Source organism: Polyodon spathula, chromosome 1 (genome assembly GCF_017654505.1).
Source record: "Polyodon spathula isolate WHYD16114869_AA chromosome 1, ASM1765450v1, whole genome shotgun sequence".
NCBI classification, from domain to species: domain Eukaryota; kingdom Metazoa; phylum Chordata; class Actinopteri; order Acipenseriformes; family Polyodontidae; genus Polyodon; species Polyodon spathula.
The window spans coordinates 93,794,400-93,810,021 of NC_054534.1; the positions used below are offsets into that span (position 1 = coordinate 93,794,400).

At 35.6% G+C, this 15,622-nt stretch overlaps 1 protein-coding gene across 3 annotated transcripts in view; it reads left to right on the top strand.

The window, feature by feature from the left end:
• The window catches only part of LOC121324392 (ligand-dependent nuclear receptor corepressor-like protein), a 77,663-nt gene that overhangs the window by 23,190 nt on the left and 38,851 nt on the right, over positions 1-15,622 (top strand). For all 3 annotated transcript variants that reach the window (XM_041266200.1, XM_041266190.1, XM_041266180.1), the window contains exon 7: positions 7,761-12,703. In XM_041266200.1, coding sequence (XP_041122134.1) covers positions 7,761-12,703 — 4,943 coding nt within the window. The remainder of the gene's footprint in view (positions 1-7,760; positions 12,704-15,622) is intronic.

The window sequence follows — 15,622 nt, forward strand, 5'->3', positions numbered from 1 at the left end:
TATATATATAATATATATATGTGTGTGTGTGTGTGTGTGTAATGCACTTGTTTGTTTGTTTGTTTGTTACATGTAAAGGCTGACTTGGTTCAGAAATGTTGACCTAAATTGGAGCACACTGCAGATTAATTTTGTTTTAAATGCAATTATAGACAGTTACCATCTTTTTAAAGGATGAAAGCTGTATTGCAAAGTGTAATTGGTAAGTTGGAATGCAAAGTAGAGCATGTTCAAAATGTGCACAGAATAAGCTTGAGTGGTAAATTTTGTGAATGTGTGCTGGTTAGGTTTTAATAATTAATATGTATTTATTAAGGTCCGTCTCACACTCCTACTACTGAAAACCTCACTTAAAACTAACGTTGCTGCTGTGACAGATTTTTTTATTTATTTTTTTTTAATATCAAAATCATTTGTCCAAATATCATAATGGTCCTTTTACATTATCATTCTGCTAATACCAAATTTTACAGTTCAGGGTCTCAATATTTCACTAGTCAAACAGTTTCAAGTTGGAAGCTGTTTGAAACACGCTTTGTTTATCTTTATGAAGAAAATAATATGGTAGATTAAAACAGGGCAAGAATTGTACATCTTAATGGTAAAATTTACAACAAAGCTGATGTTTCATATCATTTTTTTAAAACTATAAGTTACCAAGTGTTATCTTTACATTTCATTAGCTGTAGGTTTGTATATAGAGCAGTCACTTGTTAACCTGGACCTGTAGTTGCAACAAACTGTAATGTTATGTCTGTAAAGCTATTTTGAAACCGTTTAATCCTATTTTATCAAATGTAGGCCTCAATTAGAAACGCTGAAACCTTTCTAATGTAGTACCTTGGGAAAACAAGTGTACCGGCATCAGTTTTCTTAATTTCAAATTTATTCCCAGTATTGTAACTGTTTTGTATTTAATTTATGTGTCGCTTCTTTTTAAAGGGCATTGGTTTTTACAGATAAAACATGACAGGTGATCCTGAAATCAGTTTAAAAAGAACAAGTCCTGCTTAAATGGTGTTTTGACTTGTTGCAGCTTGTTTGAATGTTTCCTAAAACATTTTGTATAAAAATACAGTGCCTCTGTTTTTTAGGACTACTACTCAGCAGTTGTTTAACCATTTTCTGGTAGCTATTGTCAATTTTATATTCAATTGTATATTACCTTTTATTGATATTGATTTTTTTAGTTGTTTACAAGACTTTCCACTTACTGGTGTTTTAATTGCAGTATTTCAATTGTCACAGTACAGTACTCAAAGTATTTTCTGTGGCAGACTTTTTTGTTTTTTTAATAATATTTGGATAATATTAACTGATTTTTAGGTTAGTTATATTTATGCATAAATCGATTGCACTATAATTCATGCATTATTTATGATTATTTCTAATTAGTGTACCTAACTGTCTTGTGTAAATGTACTGTATTTCTGTTCTCCATTTGTTAATCTAAATTGTTTGGAATTAATTGTTTAGTTACTGTGATTTTAGTTTGTAATTTCTATTAAAGCACTGATGCGTTTGCACATAAAACAGTAAAACTGTGTGTGTGTATTTCTTGGCTTTTCCAGTGTAAGAGTGTACTTTCTTTTATACAATAGTGGTTGCTTCATGTTGTCTCTTACAACCATGGTTCTCATGCACGTAAATGGTTATAGCTAAGGCCCTGTGAAGATTGAGGAAATTTTTTAATTTATGACAGTGTCACTAGTAAATTATCGTATTTCACGGAATGTGCACTTAACTATTTTATAAATTGTGTACAGTATTATTATTTTTAAAAAAATCAAATGGCTAGTGAAACAGTGTTGTAATTAACAGCTTGTATCTGCAAGGAAAGCTTTCAGTTCTAGTACGTCAGATGCATGTTCACCATTTAGGTCTTGCAAAACCAATACAATGTGTAACCCATACTGATCTTGGGCATCAGTTGACTCGTCAGTGACCACTGACAAGCAACCTGACTGTTTTACCAATTCCATCCTACTTATGATACTCAGCAACTTTAGGTAAGTATTCATGTCTCAGCTGAGCTGATGAAGGAATCACTCCACCATTTGCTACACTCAGTCTGCAGAATTTTAGGTAACTTGGTTGTCCAGTTTTTCAAGAAGGATATTTGTGCAAACAAACGCCTCTGTCAGGTCAAAGTTCAATGTGTTTTGTGCTTCGCGATTTTCGGTCAGCTTGCAAAATGGAAGTCACTTTTTTTTGCATGTAAAGCAGTCAGTACTGCTCTGGATTTCTGCCTTTCTCTTTTGGTGAATACTTGAATCCTAATGCCTGTCAACAGCCGATTCTCAGTAGTGATCTACAGTAATGTCGCAGGCTGTACAGAAGAGCTTCCCTCCATCGCTGTTTAAAACTCCTGCTGGATACTGCTTTACGTGATCTGCTGCAGGCACATTTTTAGCCTTTTTTTTTAGAGACTTCCATTTTTCTTGTTTACAGGGTGTAGTATTTAAATTTCCCGCCTAGATTGCATATCGTCACATGACAGTCACTGCACAGCACTATGTGCATGGCGAATAGTACACAGAGGCATACAGTTTGGTTAATATGATTTTTTTTGTATGAAATACAAATAATTATGAAATGTATTTTTATTTCTTAAATACTGTAAAAATTGTGGTATTGGGCTAATTTTACGATTTCCTGCAGCCCATGAAGTTGCAATTTTACACAAGGCCTTAAGTAATAACTAATAAAGTAATTCCATAAATCAAACATATCAAGCACTTCCATTCGCTATGTAGCCTAGGTCTCCTGAGGTTTTGAAAGAAACACTTTATATCATTGTGGCAGGAAACGGCGTTGCGGTTACTCAGACCAGAAGAAAGTGCAACCAAAACAGAGGTACGGTGCAGTGGCGCGTGCGCAGTTTTATTAAAGAACAAAAATAAACAAAATATTTGAACAAAAATAAACCCTTGCTCACAGAGCAAAAATAAAAGGTTTGAAATAAAACAAATCTCGAACACAAAAATAAACACTAAGGTCAGGCTGAGCAGCTGCCTTCACTGATCCTTATATTCTTTTTAACTATCTCGCGTTCACCACTTCTGAACCCCACACCGAACCTGGAGAGCTACGGAAATTTATACAGGTGACCATCTCCCGATTAGCAACTAATTATTCACTTAACTAATTCGGGAGATAGCCACCTTCTGCACGAGTTTCATAATGTGGATGGGGCTTCCCGTCCACGCTGCAAAACAATAACAAAACTAAAATACAGCTACATTTCATACAAAATAAACAAAAACACACAGCGGATCGCCATCATCTATAAACAAACATTAAACAATAAACAAATACAAAATAACAACACAGGGGCGGAGGGGGAGACCCCGTTCTAAAAATAAACAAACTATGATTAAACAGCAGGGCTTTCCTACCACCCTGCTACAATCATAATTTAATTTTATTTATTTATTTATATAGCACCTTTCATATTGCAGTATCTCGAAGTGCGCTACAAGTTTCAAACAATGAAAAAGTTATAGTAAAACTAGAAGTTGCAAGCAACTTTACAGTATCGAATGAGTTATTGTGAAATTTAAGCATACAAGCTGTATCCTTAGGCTTTTTTTTTTACAAGCTTGTAGCACATTTGACTTTAAGGAGAGGTCAAAGGTCACAATCAATGTAATTTTTTAATAAAGCACATATGGGTTGCTGTATATGTTCCACAGTAACCATGACTATCTGCACTTTGTAAGGAGTTATGATATAGTTTTTCATTTGACCTTAAGTAGAAGTCAAAGGTCACGATCAAGGTAATTTTTAAGTAGCACCCATATCTGTGTTCCATAGTAACAGTGGCCCTATCTACACTGTAATGAGTTATAAGCTATCTCATTACAGGTCAATGTCAAGGTTTTTTTTTTTTTTTTAATGACGCATACATTAATTTCCATAGGTCTCCACTGCGCTGCAAAGTTTCAAGAGTTTTGTTCAACAGTGTTCATTTTATGCTCAATATATGAAACTATATTTACTGTAGCAACTTCATTTGGGCAAACTTTAAACAAAACCATACTTGGATCATGTGCCAAGTTTTGTTTCGATCAGATTAGTGGTTTTGAAGAAGACATTTGTGTGTTAATTAGGTTATCCAACATGACCGCCAAATCACTGAAACAAGCCGCTTAATTTCGAGCACTGTGTCTCTTGGACAATCCTTAGCCACATATACCAAGTTTCAGAACTCTGCAATAAGTGGTTTCCGACAAGATGATGTTTGTAAATTGTCCAAAATATTTCATAAAATCCAATATGGCTTCCAAAACCTAATGACCAATCGCGTTCATTCCGCAGTGGACATTAGTTCTCAAACGCATCTACAACTACGAAATTTCAAGAGCTTTTATGCAAATTTTAAGGTTTTGTTGGCGGGGAAAAAAATAATAATCTTAACAATAAGCTTCCCAGCCATGGGCTTGGAAACCTAATGAATCAAAACAACAACAACAATAACAAATAATAATAGAGGAAGAGAAGAAAGAACACACATTTTTTTTGAAAATCTGTCTAAAAAGTGAGTTTTTAATCTTGATTTATATAAGTGACTCAGCATCTCTTATTAAAGATCAGACTGGTGATGTGCTGAGAGTAGGAGAAGGAGGGGTCAAGGGTTACACCAAGGTTTTTGGTGGATTCAAGCGAGAGGAAAGGGGAGGTGGGGGGGGGGGGGGGGGGGGGGGGGGGGGGATCTGATTTTGAGAAATTAAGTTTGAGATGATGCAAGTGCATCCAGAGGAGATGGCTGAGAGGCAGGTAGAGATACAAGAAGAAATGTCAGTCAGAGGTAGGAAAGGAGAGGAGGGTCTGGGCATCATCAGCATATAAGTGATACGAGAAGCCAAGGGAGGAGATGAGGAGGGAGCGGGTGTATAGAGAAAACAAGGGTCCCAGGACTGAGCCTAATATCAGATGCTAGTTTATCCTACAATCTGGGAGCATTGTAACTGAAAGCTCTTTCTCTTTTCCTTTTTCTTTTAATCTTTGAGAGGGACACAAGACCATAATGAGCTGTCATTAAAGCATGTCTAGGTAAATATAGGGACAAAAACTATTTTAAATAATCAGGTGCCAGGCCATGAAGAGTTTTATAAGTTTGAAGTAGGATCTTCTAACCAACTCTAAATACTGAAAGCCAATGTAGACAAGTGAGCACAGGAGTTATGTGCTCTGTCTATTAAAAAATAAATAGTAATAATAATTACTAAACACCCGTGAAGAGACATGCTCTGGTAATCTAGTCTAGATGACACCACAGGTAATTCTAGATAATCATGATGCTGAATCTCCCAAGGAAACAAGGTTCCGTCTATTAAGATATGACTTAAACCAGTTTAGTACAGTTCTAGACAACCCTACCCACTAAAGGCGATCCATTAAAATGTAATGATGAACAATATGAAATGTTGCACTAATAAAACCAGAATAGAAATAAACCCCAAGGGGCTGATAATGAGGGTCGCAATGAACGCCGCCTGTGCATCGGGCTATTTAGTGGTCACATTTACAGCTGTGAGGTGAGTCAGGAGTACAGAGAGCAGTAGATGCTGTATGAGACCTACAGAAAATGTATATTAAATAATGCATTAACGTAATTTGTAAAACTATATATATATATTATATATATAATATATATCTATAATATATATTAATTATATATATATATATATTTGTGTGTGTGTGTGTGATGTTTTGTTTTTTTTGTCTTACAAAAACAATTTCAAATGTATTTTTAAAACTGTTTCCTTAAGATATGCTTTGATTAAATGCAAATTAAATACTGAAATTATTTGTTTTACTAAACAAACTTTACTCAGTAAGGTAAACGCTTAATAAAAAATCTCACAAGCTCTCCGTCCAGGACATTAAACAGTATTTTACGATAGATACCATCCAAGGTTACTGACTTTACCGTCTCAGTTTTGCCAGCCTGTTACAGGAATGTTTGAATCCGTCAGGTTGTTGAGCCAGAATGACTCATTTAGTTTTGTCTTGCAATATGTATACACCTGGGGTTCTACAGAAGAGGGTCACACTATGGCTTTTTTTTTTTAGTCATGCTTTTTCAGCTGAGACTTTTTAAAGCCTACAAATCTCACATAACTATCAAAAGTGTAAATGAACAAGTACACAGAATCCTGCAAGTAGTTCAAGTTCACATAGTGTGATTCACTGAACATATTCTCTCTTTAAACTAAGCGAGTCTGCAGCAACATATGAAGCATTCAAAACTCTAAGTACTGTTTGTATTACTTTTATTTTAATACTATGCATTGTTAATTCCATGTGCAGGTGTCATTGTATTGCATTTCTAGCCATGTTATGTTCATGAAGAATCACTGCAGTGTGAAACGCTGAAGATTTTCCCTGTCCCGTCCTCAATTAATATGTTCTTTACCGTGAATTATCTGCATTTATTTTACAGGTGCTTAGATAATACAGAAAGGGTAAGCTCTTTAGTTATTTGCTTCTACAATGGTTTGCACCTTGTAATGTGCAAAGTTTTTGGAGAGTCAGCAATTGCCCAAGTGCCCAATTATTTATTTATTTTAATTTTTTTAGCTGGTGAGAAATTAAGAACAATTGAGAATTTTTTAAAAAAATACCTTTTTACTTGTTTTCAGCTCTTGAACTGTTGCCGATTTCAAGTTAGCTGTAACATTTTAAAAGTAATTTGAACAACTATCTAGGAGCTGAGAACAATTAAAAAGGTCTAATTAAGCAAATTATTAGTCCAGTTAAGGGTCTAGTTAAGTAATTGAGAGCTCAGCTGGAGTGAAAACCAGCAGACACAGGGGGTCTCCAGGACCAGGGGTGGGAAACCCTGCTCTAGTGTGTGTACTATATGTACATTCTTCCAATTTAAATTATATTCACTTCTGCAAATATTTTGGTCCTGTTGGAAATGTAGTTTTTCAACAACACACACTATTTTAAGTATACAGTACTGTACATATAATACAAAATATACCAGTAAGGAATATTATTTTGGGAAACATGTAATTGTAAATGGCAGCATGAGGTAACAACATATTTGTTTATAATAACAAGGAAGTGTATATGTTTGTTGATATGTATGGTGCAGCAGAGTAATAGTAAGGTACTGTAATAGGTGCAGTTGCTTTATTTTGTGTATATTTATATGGCAGCATGAAATGTTAATGAGCCACAGCTCGGATTCTGATTCTTCTTGTTTTTTTCTTTATTTACTTATTTGTGTGTGCGTGTGTGCATACATATATTGTATATGTTCTATATTTTATTATAGATTTGGTAGTTTGTTGTTTTTGTTTTGTATTTTTAAAGGAGTTCATTACAATACATACGTTTGTCAATTAATATTGTACACTTAACTTTTATAGTGAATCCTCTAATTTTCAATCCTTGAAAGTGCTTAATACTGCCCTGCATCATCGTGCATGTGTGTCATAACTGTATGGGGTATTATAAGTTATTTATGTAAGATATAAACAGTCATGTTTATGAAATTGGGGATAGGGGATAATCTTTGATTGGTGTCCTCACTCAGTTTATAATAATAAACGCAGTGAGTGTTCAATTAAATGTTCAAACCATTAAATCTTAGTTGCTTCATTAACATGATCCAGTAACCTGTTACAATGTGTAAAACTACAGTATCTTTGAAGTACTGTATCGAGGTGAATGCTGTTTTATATGAATAACCATGTAGATGTTTTGTTAGTAGGTGTATTGTAAATAATTTATTGTTTTTGTAGCTCCAGGGTACCTGTTGATGTTGACCCATTGCCACACCTGGAAAGCACAGATGAAAAGTTGGATCTAAGAAGAACAGCTCTTGAAATGGTCATGTCGTCCTTGTGTCTGTACCATAAGCAGCTGCTTCTCAATATGTTGAGATATATGTATGAAGATTACAGTTTTTCAGCTGTTCAAAATAAGGACTATAATAGACCTTTTCCTTATTCAGACACCCGTTGTCGCAATTTTGGAAATAAGGTGCATCAGGAAATACACAGTTTCAGAGAACACAAAATGACAGACAGGTGTTGTGTTCATTCTTGCAGACTAAATGCATACTCAGTTCCTCATTTCTGCATCTGCCTAAAGAGTCTACATTGCTTATCATGCCAAAGTACAGCTATCGGATGCATTAACAAAGTGGTCAGTCACAGCAGTTGTGATGCTTACAGCCACTATAGATGTCCTTGTTCTTACCAGAATTATAGTTGTGCTGCCACCACTGCAACAAAACCTCCATTTACACGTCTGACAATGTGTGATCAGTTGGAAGCCAACAGTGATTGCGCTAGAACCGGCAGCCCATCTCCTCCTCCATTATCGCCCATAGCAATTGACAATATGGATAAATACGGAGAAAGGAGCACAAGTTGTCCAGTTTTAGTTCACAACAGAAGTGAAATTTGCAGTAATCTGTCTCCATCCCATTTACCACATGACAAGGAAGGTAATGTTGATTTCCTAACCGATGTCTATGAGAAAAAGTCAAATAAGGAGACAAACTGTACTCCTCAACCTAAGGGTAAAATACAGCCAGCTAATGAGGGTGATGCATGTTCAGAATACCCTGAGGAACACTTAAAACAAACTGAAAGTGGATATTTGATTGATGATCTAATGGAGCGAATAAATGAAAAGCTGAAACCACTGGAAAAAGAATCAAGTCTAGCAAATTTAGCTGCTAATGAAAATGTAGAAGAAAATGAAAATATTCATTTAGGAGACATTATAACAGCTATACTGCAAAAGGACAATGACAAGAATGATTATAATTTAAAGGAGCTTCTTATTCAGCATGAGCAATGTGTGCAAAGCAAAACAGTTCAAACACATTTCCGCGGAAGGCAGGAAACTTTAATTTCAATATGTCACCCTCTTGACTCTCCCTCCTCACGTCATCAAGCGTTACACATTAAAAGAGAAATTGCTAATCTTGACCAGTCTTTCATCAGGAGAAATGCAGCAGTGGAAAGACATGAAATAAAAACTGACAATAAATCTTCACTTGCACCAAGCATGGAAACAATGCCTTTAATTTTTGATCCTGAAAATGTTTCTGCAAAAAATGGGCAACCTGCTAATGACAATCAAGTTCCAGCTTGTGAGTTGCCTTCAGTGGGTCTTCAGGGTGATCCAATTAAAATGTCACCATATGAATCAAATTATTCAATCACAGAAAGCCATCCAGATATGTCAATAAGTGCTGTAACCTTAGAAACACCACATAAAAGTGGTGATATAAGTGCAGATGAAGACAAGCAAAAAAAGGTAGAAGCAAAGGACCCTTTCAAACCTGAAAACGTTGGTGGTTCAAGAAGAGCTCAAAGAAATATTGTTCCACCTGAACGGCTTTCCATGTATGTTACAGAGCCTAGAAAGATGTATCTTACTGCTTGCTTTTCGGAAAGCCTTTTCATTCAAAAATCAGCTAAAATTAAAAAATCTGCTATGGCTTGTGGGAGTCATATTGCGGCCAGAAGTGCGCCTTGTAATGAAATTTCCAGCCAGTGGAAGGATCAGATTAAAAATTGTGAAGCTGCAATTGTGACTCCAGATTTAATCAAGCAAGCTCTCCCAGAAAATGTTCCTTTGAATCTTTGTAACAGATCAACACGGAGAAGTAAAGTTAGGGAAGCAGCTGTGCCAAAAGAGGCTAACGCTTCAAAATCTTCAAGTATTACATGTAATGAAAAGGATGGAAAAAAACAGTGTGCACAGAAAAGGAAAAGGCATTTCATTTCCAGTTCATCAATACGTTTAAGGTCTTCTGTCGCCCGTGTTAAAGAAAACTCACAGTCAAATTCTAATAGTACTGAAAGTTCAGAGAATTGTTCATCCATCACCAATTCCAGTACATCTATCAGCAAAACTGATCTCCAGACTGTGTCTGATTCATTTGAAAATATATCTGTGCTTAACTATACTAGCCCAATAAGACTGATGTATTTTTCTCAAATAGACAGTTCTGATGGGGTGAAATACAAATTAACTTCTTCATTTTCTAATACCGGTAAGGAAGGTGGTTCACTTATCCCATGCTTTGAAAGTGTAGTAAATGGGGAAGAAGCAAATGTACTGCAAGAAACAAGGAATGATGAAAAGGCCATGTACTCACAAAACTATGAAGCTGGCAATGAGGGGATAGGCACTAATAAAAATGTGTATACTACTGAAGCAGAGAGCACACTGTCTAGTAATGAAAAGAACTCTGAGTGTCATGATCAAAAAGAGAAAGAAAACCATCCAGATGCTCATGTAGAGAAGAAAGACTTTTTTCTAAAAAGAAAACCTGGTCGACCTAAAAAACTAGGCCCACAAATTGAACAACGGGTGAAGAGACCAATTGGTAGACCACCAAAACATAAGAGGGAGTGCTGTGAACCTGTTTCTAGTAAGAGTGATGCTGTAGACAATAGCAGTGCTGATTGTTCACTGGCCAACAACGATGAATCCAATAACAAGACTATCAAAGTCACTGTGGTCTATGGGCGATCTAGAAGAATAAAGCGCCTTGTATCTGAAGATGATAATATTAATAAAGATTTTCAAAATAACTTCTGTGAAAACCAAAGAGAAAATGAAGATTCAGAGGCAGATTTCAAAGAACCTTACAGAAGTGATCACTCCAAGCAAGCCAGTGTAAAGCAAGCGGAAGACAATCACTTTGACTTTGTAAGGCCTGTAACAGACAAGGAGTGTGTGCCCCACCCTAGCAGCAACATTATTTGTCAAAATCAAGAGGTTATGGCTGCTGTCAGAAAGCCAGGACGACCTGCAAAGGTGAAAATTTCAGGCATCTCTGTAACTGTTAACACAGTTTCCCCAAAGCAAAGGAAAATTTGTATTTGCAGGGAATTGTCTGAGGTGCTTAATGAGGAATCTGAGCCAATCAAACTGGAAATTGATGACAATCAAAGTGCCACAAAAGAGCAGACAGTTGAACTACCTTCAAATGACAGTAGTTTAGGCCGGTCAGAGAATGAAGACAAAAAAGTAAGAAACAAAAAAAAACCTGTACTGCCTGTGAGGTATTCCAAAAGAGTCAGGAAACCTTCAGTACACTTCCTGCACTCTGTGGCAACGTCTAGTGCATTCTCTAGTGCCTTGCTACTGAATTCTCGAAAACTGCTGTTAAACAAAGCTGGTAGTGAAACTACGAGACATTGTCTGGCAAACATTGAAGTAACAGTTAATGATACCTCAGAAGATACATCCTTAGAGACCGAAAATAAAAGTCCTCTCACTGAACAGGTTAATTTTAGTCATATATTTGAATTGCCAACTGATTCAATTTTTGCATCAAATGCATCTCTCAGGTGGTGGTCTATCTCAACTTCAAGGGACCATTTACAAGCGGAGCTGCACAGGAGATTTCAGCAAATAACAAACAGTTGGCACTCGGTTGATGTTGGAGAAATAGGAAATGAACAAAGAGAAAGGGAACACGCAGTCCAAGACGGGACATGGGCAATGCCAAGAAGTGAACTTCAAGAAAACCAAGTGTCGGCGGTTAAAATGCTATTTCAGAAACACTGTGATATGAATAAACTTTCTGCTTGGTTCATGGAAACCACAGAAACACAGTCCTTGGCCATAGTAAGGAAGACTCTTGCCTGTAATTCTTCCAAAGTTCTGCATTATAAATGCACCAGAGCAGCAAACAGAGCTGTTATCTGCCCCAATCCACTAGCAGAATGTTTAAGTAAACGCATAAAAAAATTTGCACAGGTATCCCCTACAAGCCCTGCAAGACATTTTCAGATGCAGGACACAATGAGAAAGAGGCGATTATACTTTAGGAGAAGGCTGTTATTAGGCAAACTGGGCACCATTCCATCAATGATCTTGAGCAAGCAAACAAAAACATTTGGAGGAAACACAATGCATAGAAATGAAAAAAATCCTTGGAGAAGAAAGTCCAAATTCATGTACAGAGCTTTAATCTACAAGAGACTGGCAAGAAGACAAAACATCCGAGCTTTGACTCTTGTTAAAACTTCTCCAGATATCCGAACAGAAAACCATGAAACAACTCAGTTGTTTCCAGACACAATGAAGTCTTCCTTTATGGGAATCCAAAGTCATTCACTAAACTTGTCAACCACTGCTGGGGAATTGAATATCCAGCAGAGCACAACAGAAGAGCCTGACCCAGAAGAGAAAATCTGTACAAATAGATGGAGCCCAGAAACCTTAAAGGAATGTAGGGTGTTTCTGACAAAAATCAACCCTCCAGAAAAACAGAAAAGCAGCAACATTCAGTCAAAAATTCCAGTAGTAGATAAATCTGTTAAAGCTGACAGCAGCAAGACAGATTGTGCAGTTGAAGAAAGTAATTTGTGCACTGTAAAACTGTATGATGTTCTCTCTGCAAGTAACTGTGTGTTTCCTGTCAGTAGAGAAAGAGAAGACCAAACAAGCAAGTTAGAAAATGAGAGCAGCAGAAAAAGCCTTGCCTCTCAAGAAACAAAATATTCTCCAAAAAGGAATGTAATTTGTAAGCAAACAAATAATGATGAGCCATTGTGCGACAAATCAAATCGAAACTTTGAAACTGGAACGATATCTCTGCTAACAAGAAAAAGAACAAGCCTCAACATGCGGCTTGAGGAAGCTGTAAAAAAGAGAAGACAGTCTCTGAATGGATGGCCATCAGGAAGGAATTCTCATTGGTTGTTAGGTAAGATCAATGCATTGTTGTTTATGGGGAGGGATCAGGCTCTGGAATTAGGACTAAGGTTTCTGACGTGTACCATTACGACACTGATTTAATGACCTCTCCTTTTTTTTTTTTAAAGAGAAAATTCCATGTTATGGAACACAATGTGACATGGATAGTGACTACATTATATTAGTTGTTCTAGTTTTGTTGCGTTAATTAAAGGCCAAAGTAAATGCATTGGGAATAGAGCCCCTATGCCTATTGTATAGTCAAAAGTTGCCATAGACTGCCACGCTTGAGTTTGATGAAAGGGTTCTTGTTAAACCGCAATAGATTTATATTATCTAAATTGATTTAATATTTTCTAAAAAATTTGCCCTCTATAAAATGGGGGGGGGGGGGGGGGGGTCTTAAAAACAGACTGCTAACCACTTTTATCTATACCACCAATATGCTCGTAGATAAAACATACATTTAGGGTCTCATGCAGTTTCATATTTAACTGATCCAAAATAGTGCCCAACTACAAAAAATGTAAAACATTCAGGCTGAAGTTTTATGACCTTCTGCAAAGTAATTACATTCTCAAACCAATGAACCACCCTACTAATGCCCAGAAATTGCATCTAAGAAAGTCAGTTGTCTGAAAGTCCAGAATGGCATCCAGTGGAATGTGAGAAGTTGTTTTTGGGTGGGGCAACAGGAATTACAACTGGCCAGACAAGGTGGGTGTTTTAATTGTGTGCATGATGGTCATGACTGTGAAAAAAAACAGGTAATCTAAACTTCTTTTAAAAGGCAGTATGAAAAACACTATCCCATAACCGTGGCCTCTGTGATTGGAGCAGAAAAGGAGACATTGTCTTCAGCAAGAACAAGTGATTTGTAGAATGAGAAGAGAAAGGGTATTTCGTACCCACATTACCCTCTTCAATTTAAATGAAGACCAAATTAAGCACAGTCTGTTTTTTCTTGTAAGTTGTGTGGTGATAAAAGTTACGATAAAGTAATTATAACATTAATCCTTACGCTATCTTGAGACAAATAAACATGTATTTGGATACTACCTCAAAACGCAAGCCCCCAATTATGTATAAACAATACCTTGCTGTGAATGATTTAGGGTGTTACCTCAATATCTTTCTATCGTACCATTAAAACTACATTCATATCCAAGTGCAATCAAAAGTTACACTTTTGACAATATTCAGTTTTGAATGTTATCAGATATCAGTGCTATTCAGTCAAAGTCAAAACAAATAAATCATGTTGAAAGTAATACTTTAGTAATACTTTTGTATTTTAAAGTTATAAAAAGAAGTAGATTGTATTAGATTGTAATAATTAATTTACAATATATAATTAAGTATTATACTAAGTAGGTTTTACAAAAAATAACCATATATTCAGTTAAGATTCTGAATATATTCAACATTCAACAGTGCATTGTTATATTTTATCATAAATTAATTCAACATAGATTAATATTACTTCATACTCAATTTAAACAAAATGAATCAATTTAAGCACCATGGAAATTCATAAATGTAGTTACCAATCCTTAAAAGTGAAGAAAGTTGAAAGTCTTCCAATGAAGAATTACTGCATATAGATTTCTCCTTGTGGTTAAAAGTGTTTTCAGTTTTAGAAACTTGAGGTCTTCAATTTGTAGTACTCTTTACAGTTAAAGGATTTTGAAGAAAAAACAAGATGGCTTTTTCTTCAGGTCTCCATATCCCACGATGCAAAGAAGCCACATCAAATAGTTTCCTCTTCTTGTGTGCTTAAGGTAATGCTTGTTACAGCAAGGAAGTGCTAATTCGAGTAGATTTTAAAAGCTTTGGTTTTAAGTAACTTCAGTATTCTTTGTTTACTACTTTGTGTATTTTAACATATTTTTTGATTTAGTAGCAACAAAGTTTTCTTTATTCATCGTTTTGAATTAATATCTTTTCTTCAATAAGTCATTTTCCAGCAGCTGTTTTAGTTTGTACTTTCTTTAATAAGATGGTTTCACTTTCAGAGAGAGACAAAGTTTTACTTTTGAGAGATTTCCTTTTCCATTGAGAGCATCACAGAGATATTTTCTTTTGAGTTTTTCTTTTCCATTAAGATCGTGATTTTCCATCTTGCAAGCATTTGTGTAACATTGCAAATGGGCAGGACATGGTCAAGATTATCAAACCACAGAACAGTTCTCATTAGAATAGTTTCCATTATCATTTCAATGATTGGCTGTTTTGAATGTAAGCAAGATTACATCATAAGTTCACACCTATCATCATTCGGACAAAGCCATAAATCGTAATGTCATAAATTGAAAATGTATTAAGTAAAAAATACTCTCTTGTGAAATAACTTTTCCCAAGTTATACATTTTTACTTGATAATCACATTTCTATTTTCCTGATGTTATATCACACAATGTAGTGCCACATTGTCATGTACGTACAATAATAATCATTCTAATGAATTAATTAGATTTTTTTTTCCATTTCCTGAATAATAAATTACTTAATTTTAGTAATTTAAGTAAGGTTTTTAATACACTACATTTTCAATGTTTGTAAATGTACGAGTTCACAAGAATACTGTTTTTATAACATTTAACATATTTTCCCATTGAAAACAATGGTAATTTATTTACAAACTTAACTATCTCCAGATGGCGGTATTACTCTATTTTTGACCAGGTTCCATATGGAATACACATCGAAGCTCGGTACTTAGTGCCTATAGGAAGTATTCACCCCCCTTGGCCGTTTTCACAGTTTGTTGTGAAAAATTTAACTTTTTGGCGTAAATGCAAAGCGTTATGTCTGGCGCAAACCCATCACAGCACATCAACTAGGTAACACCATCCCTACTGTGAAGCATGGTTGTGGCAGCATCATGCTATGGGGATGCTTTTCATCGGCAGGGACTGGGAAGCTTGTT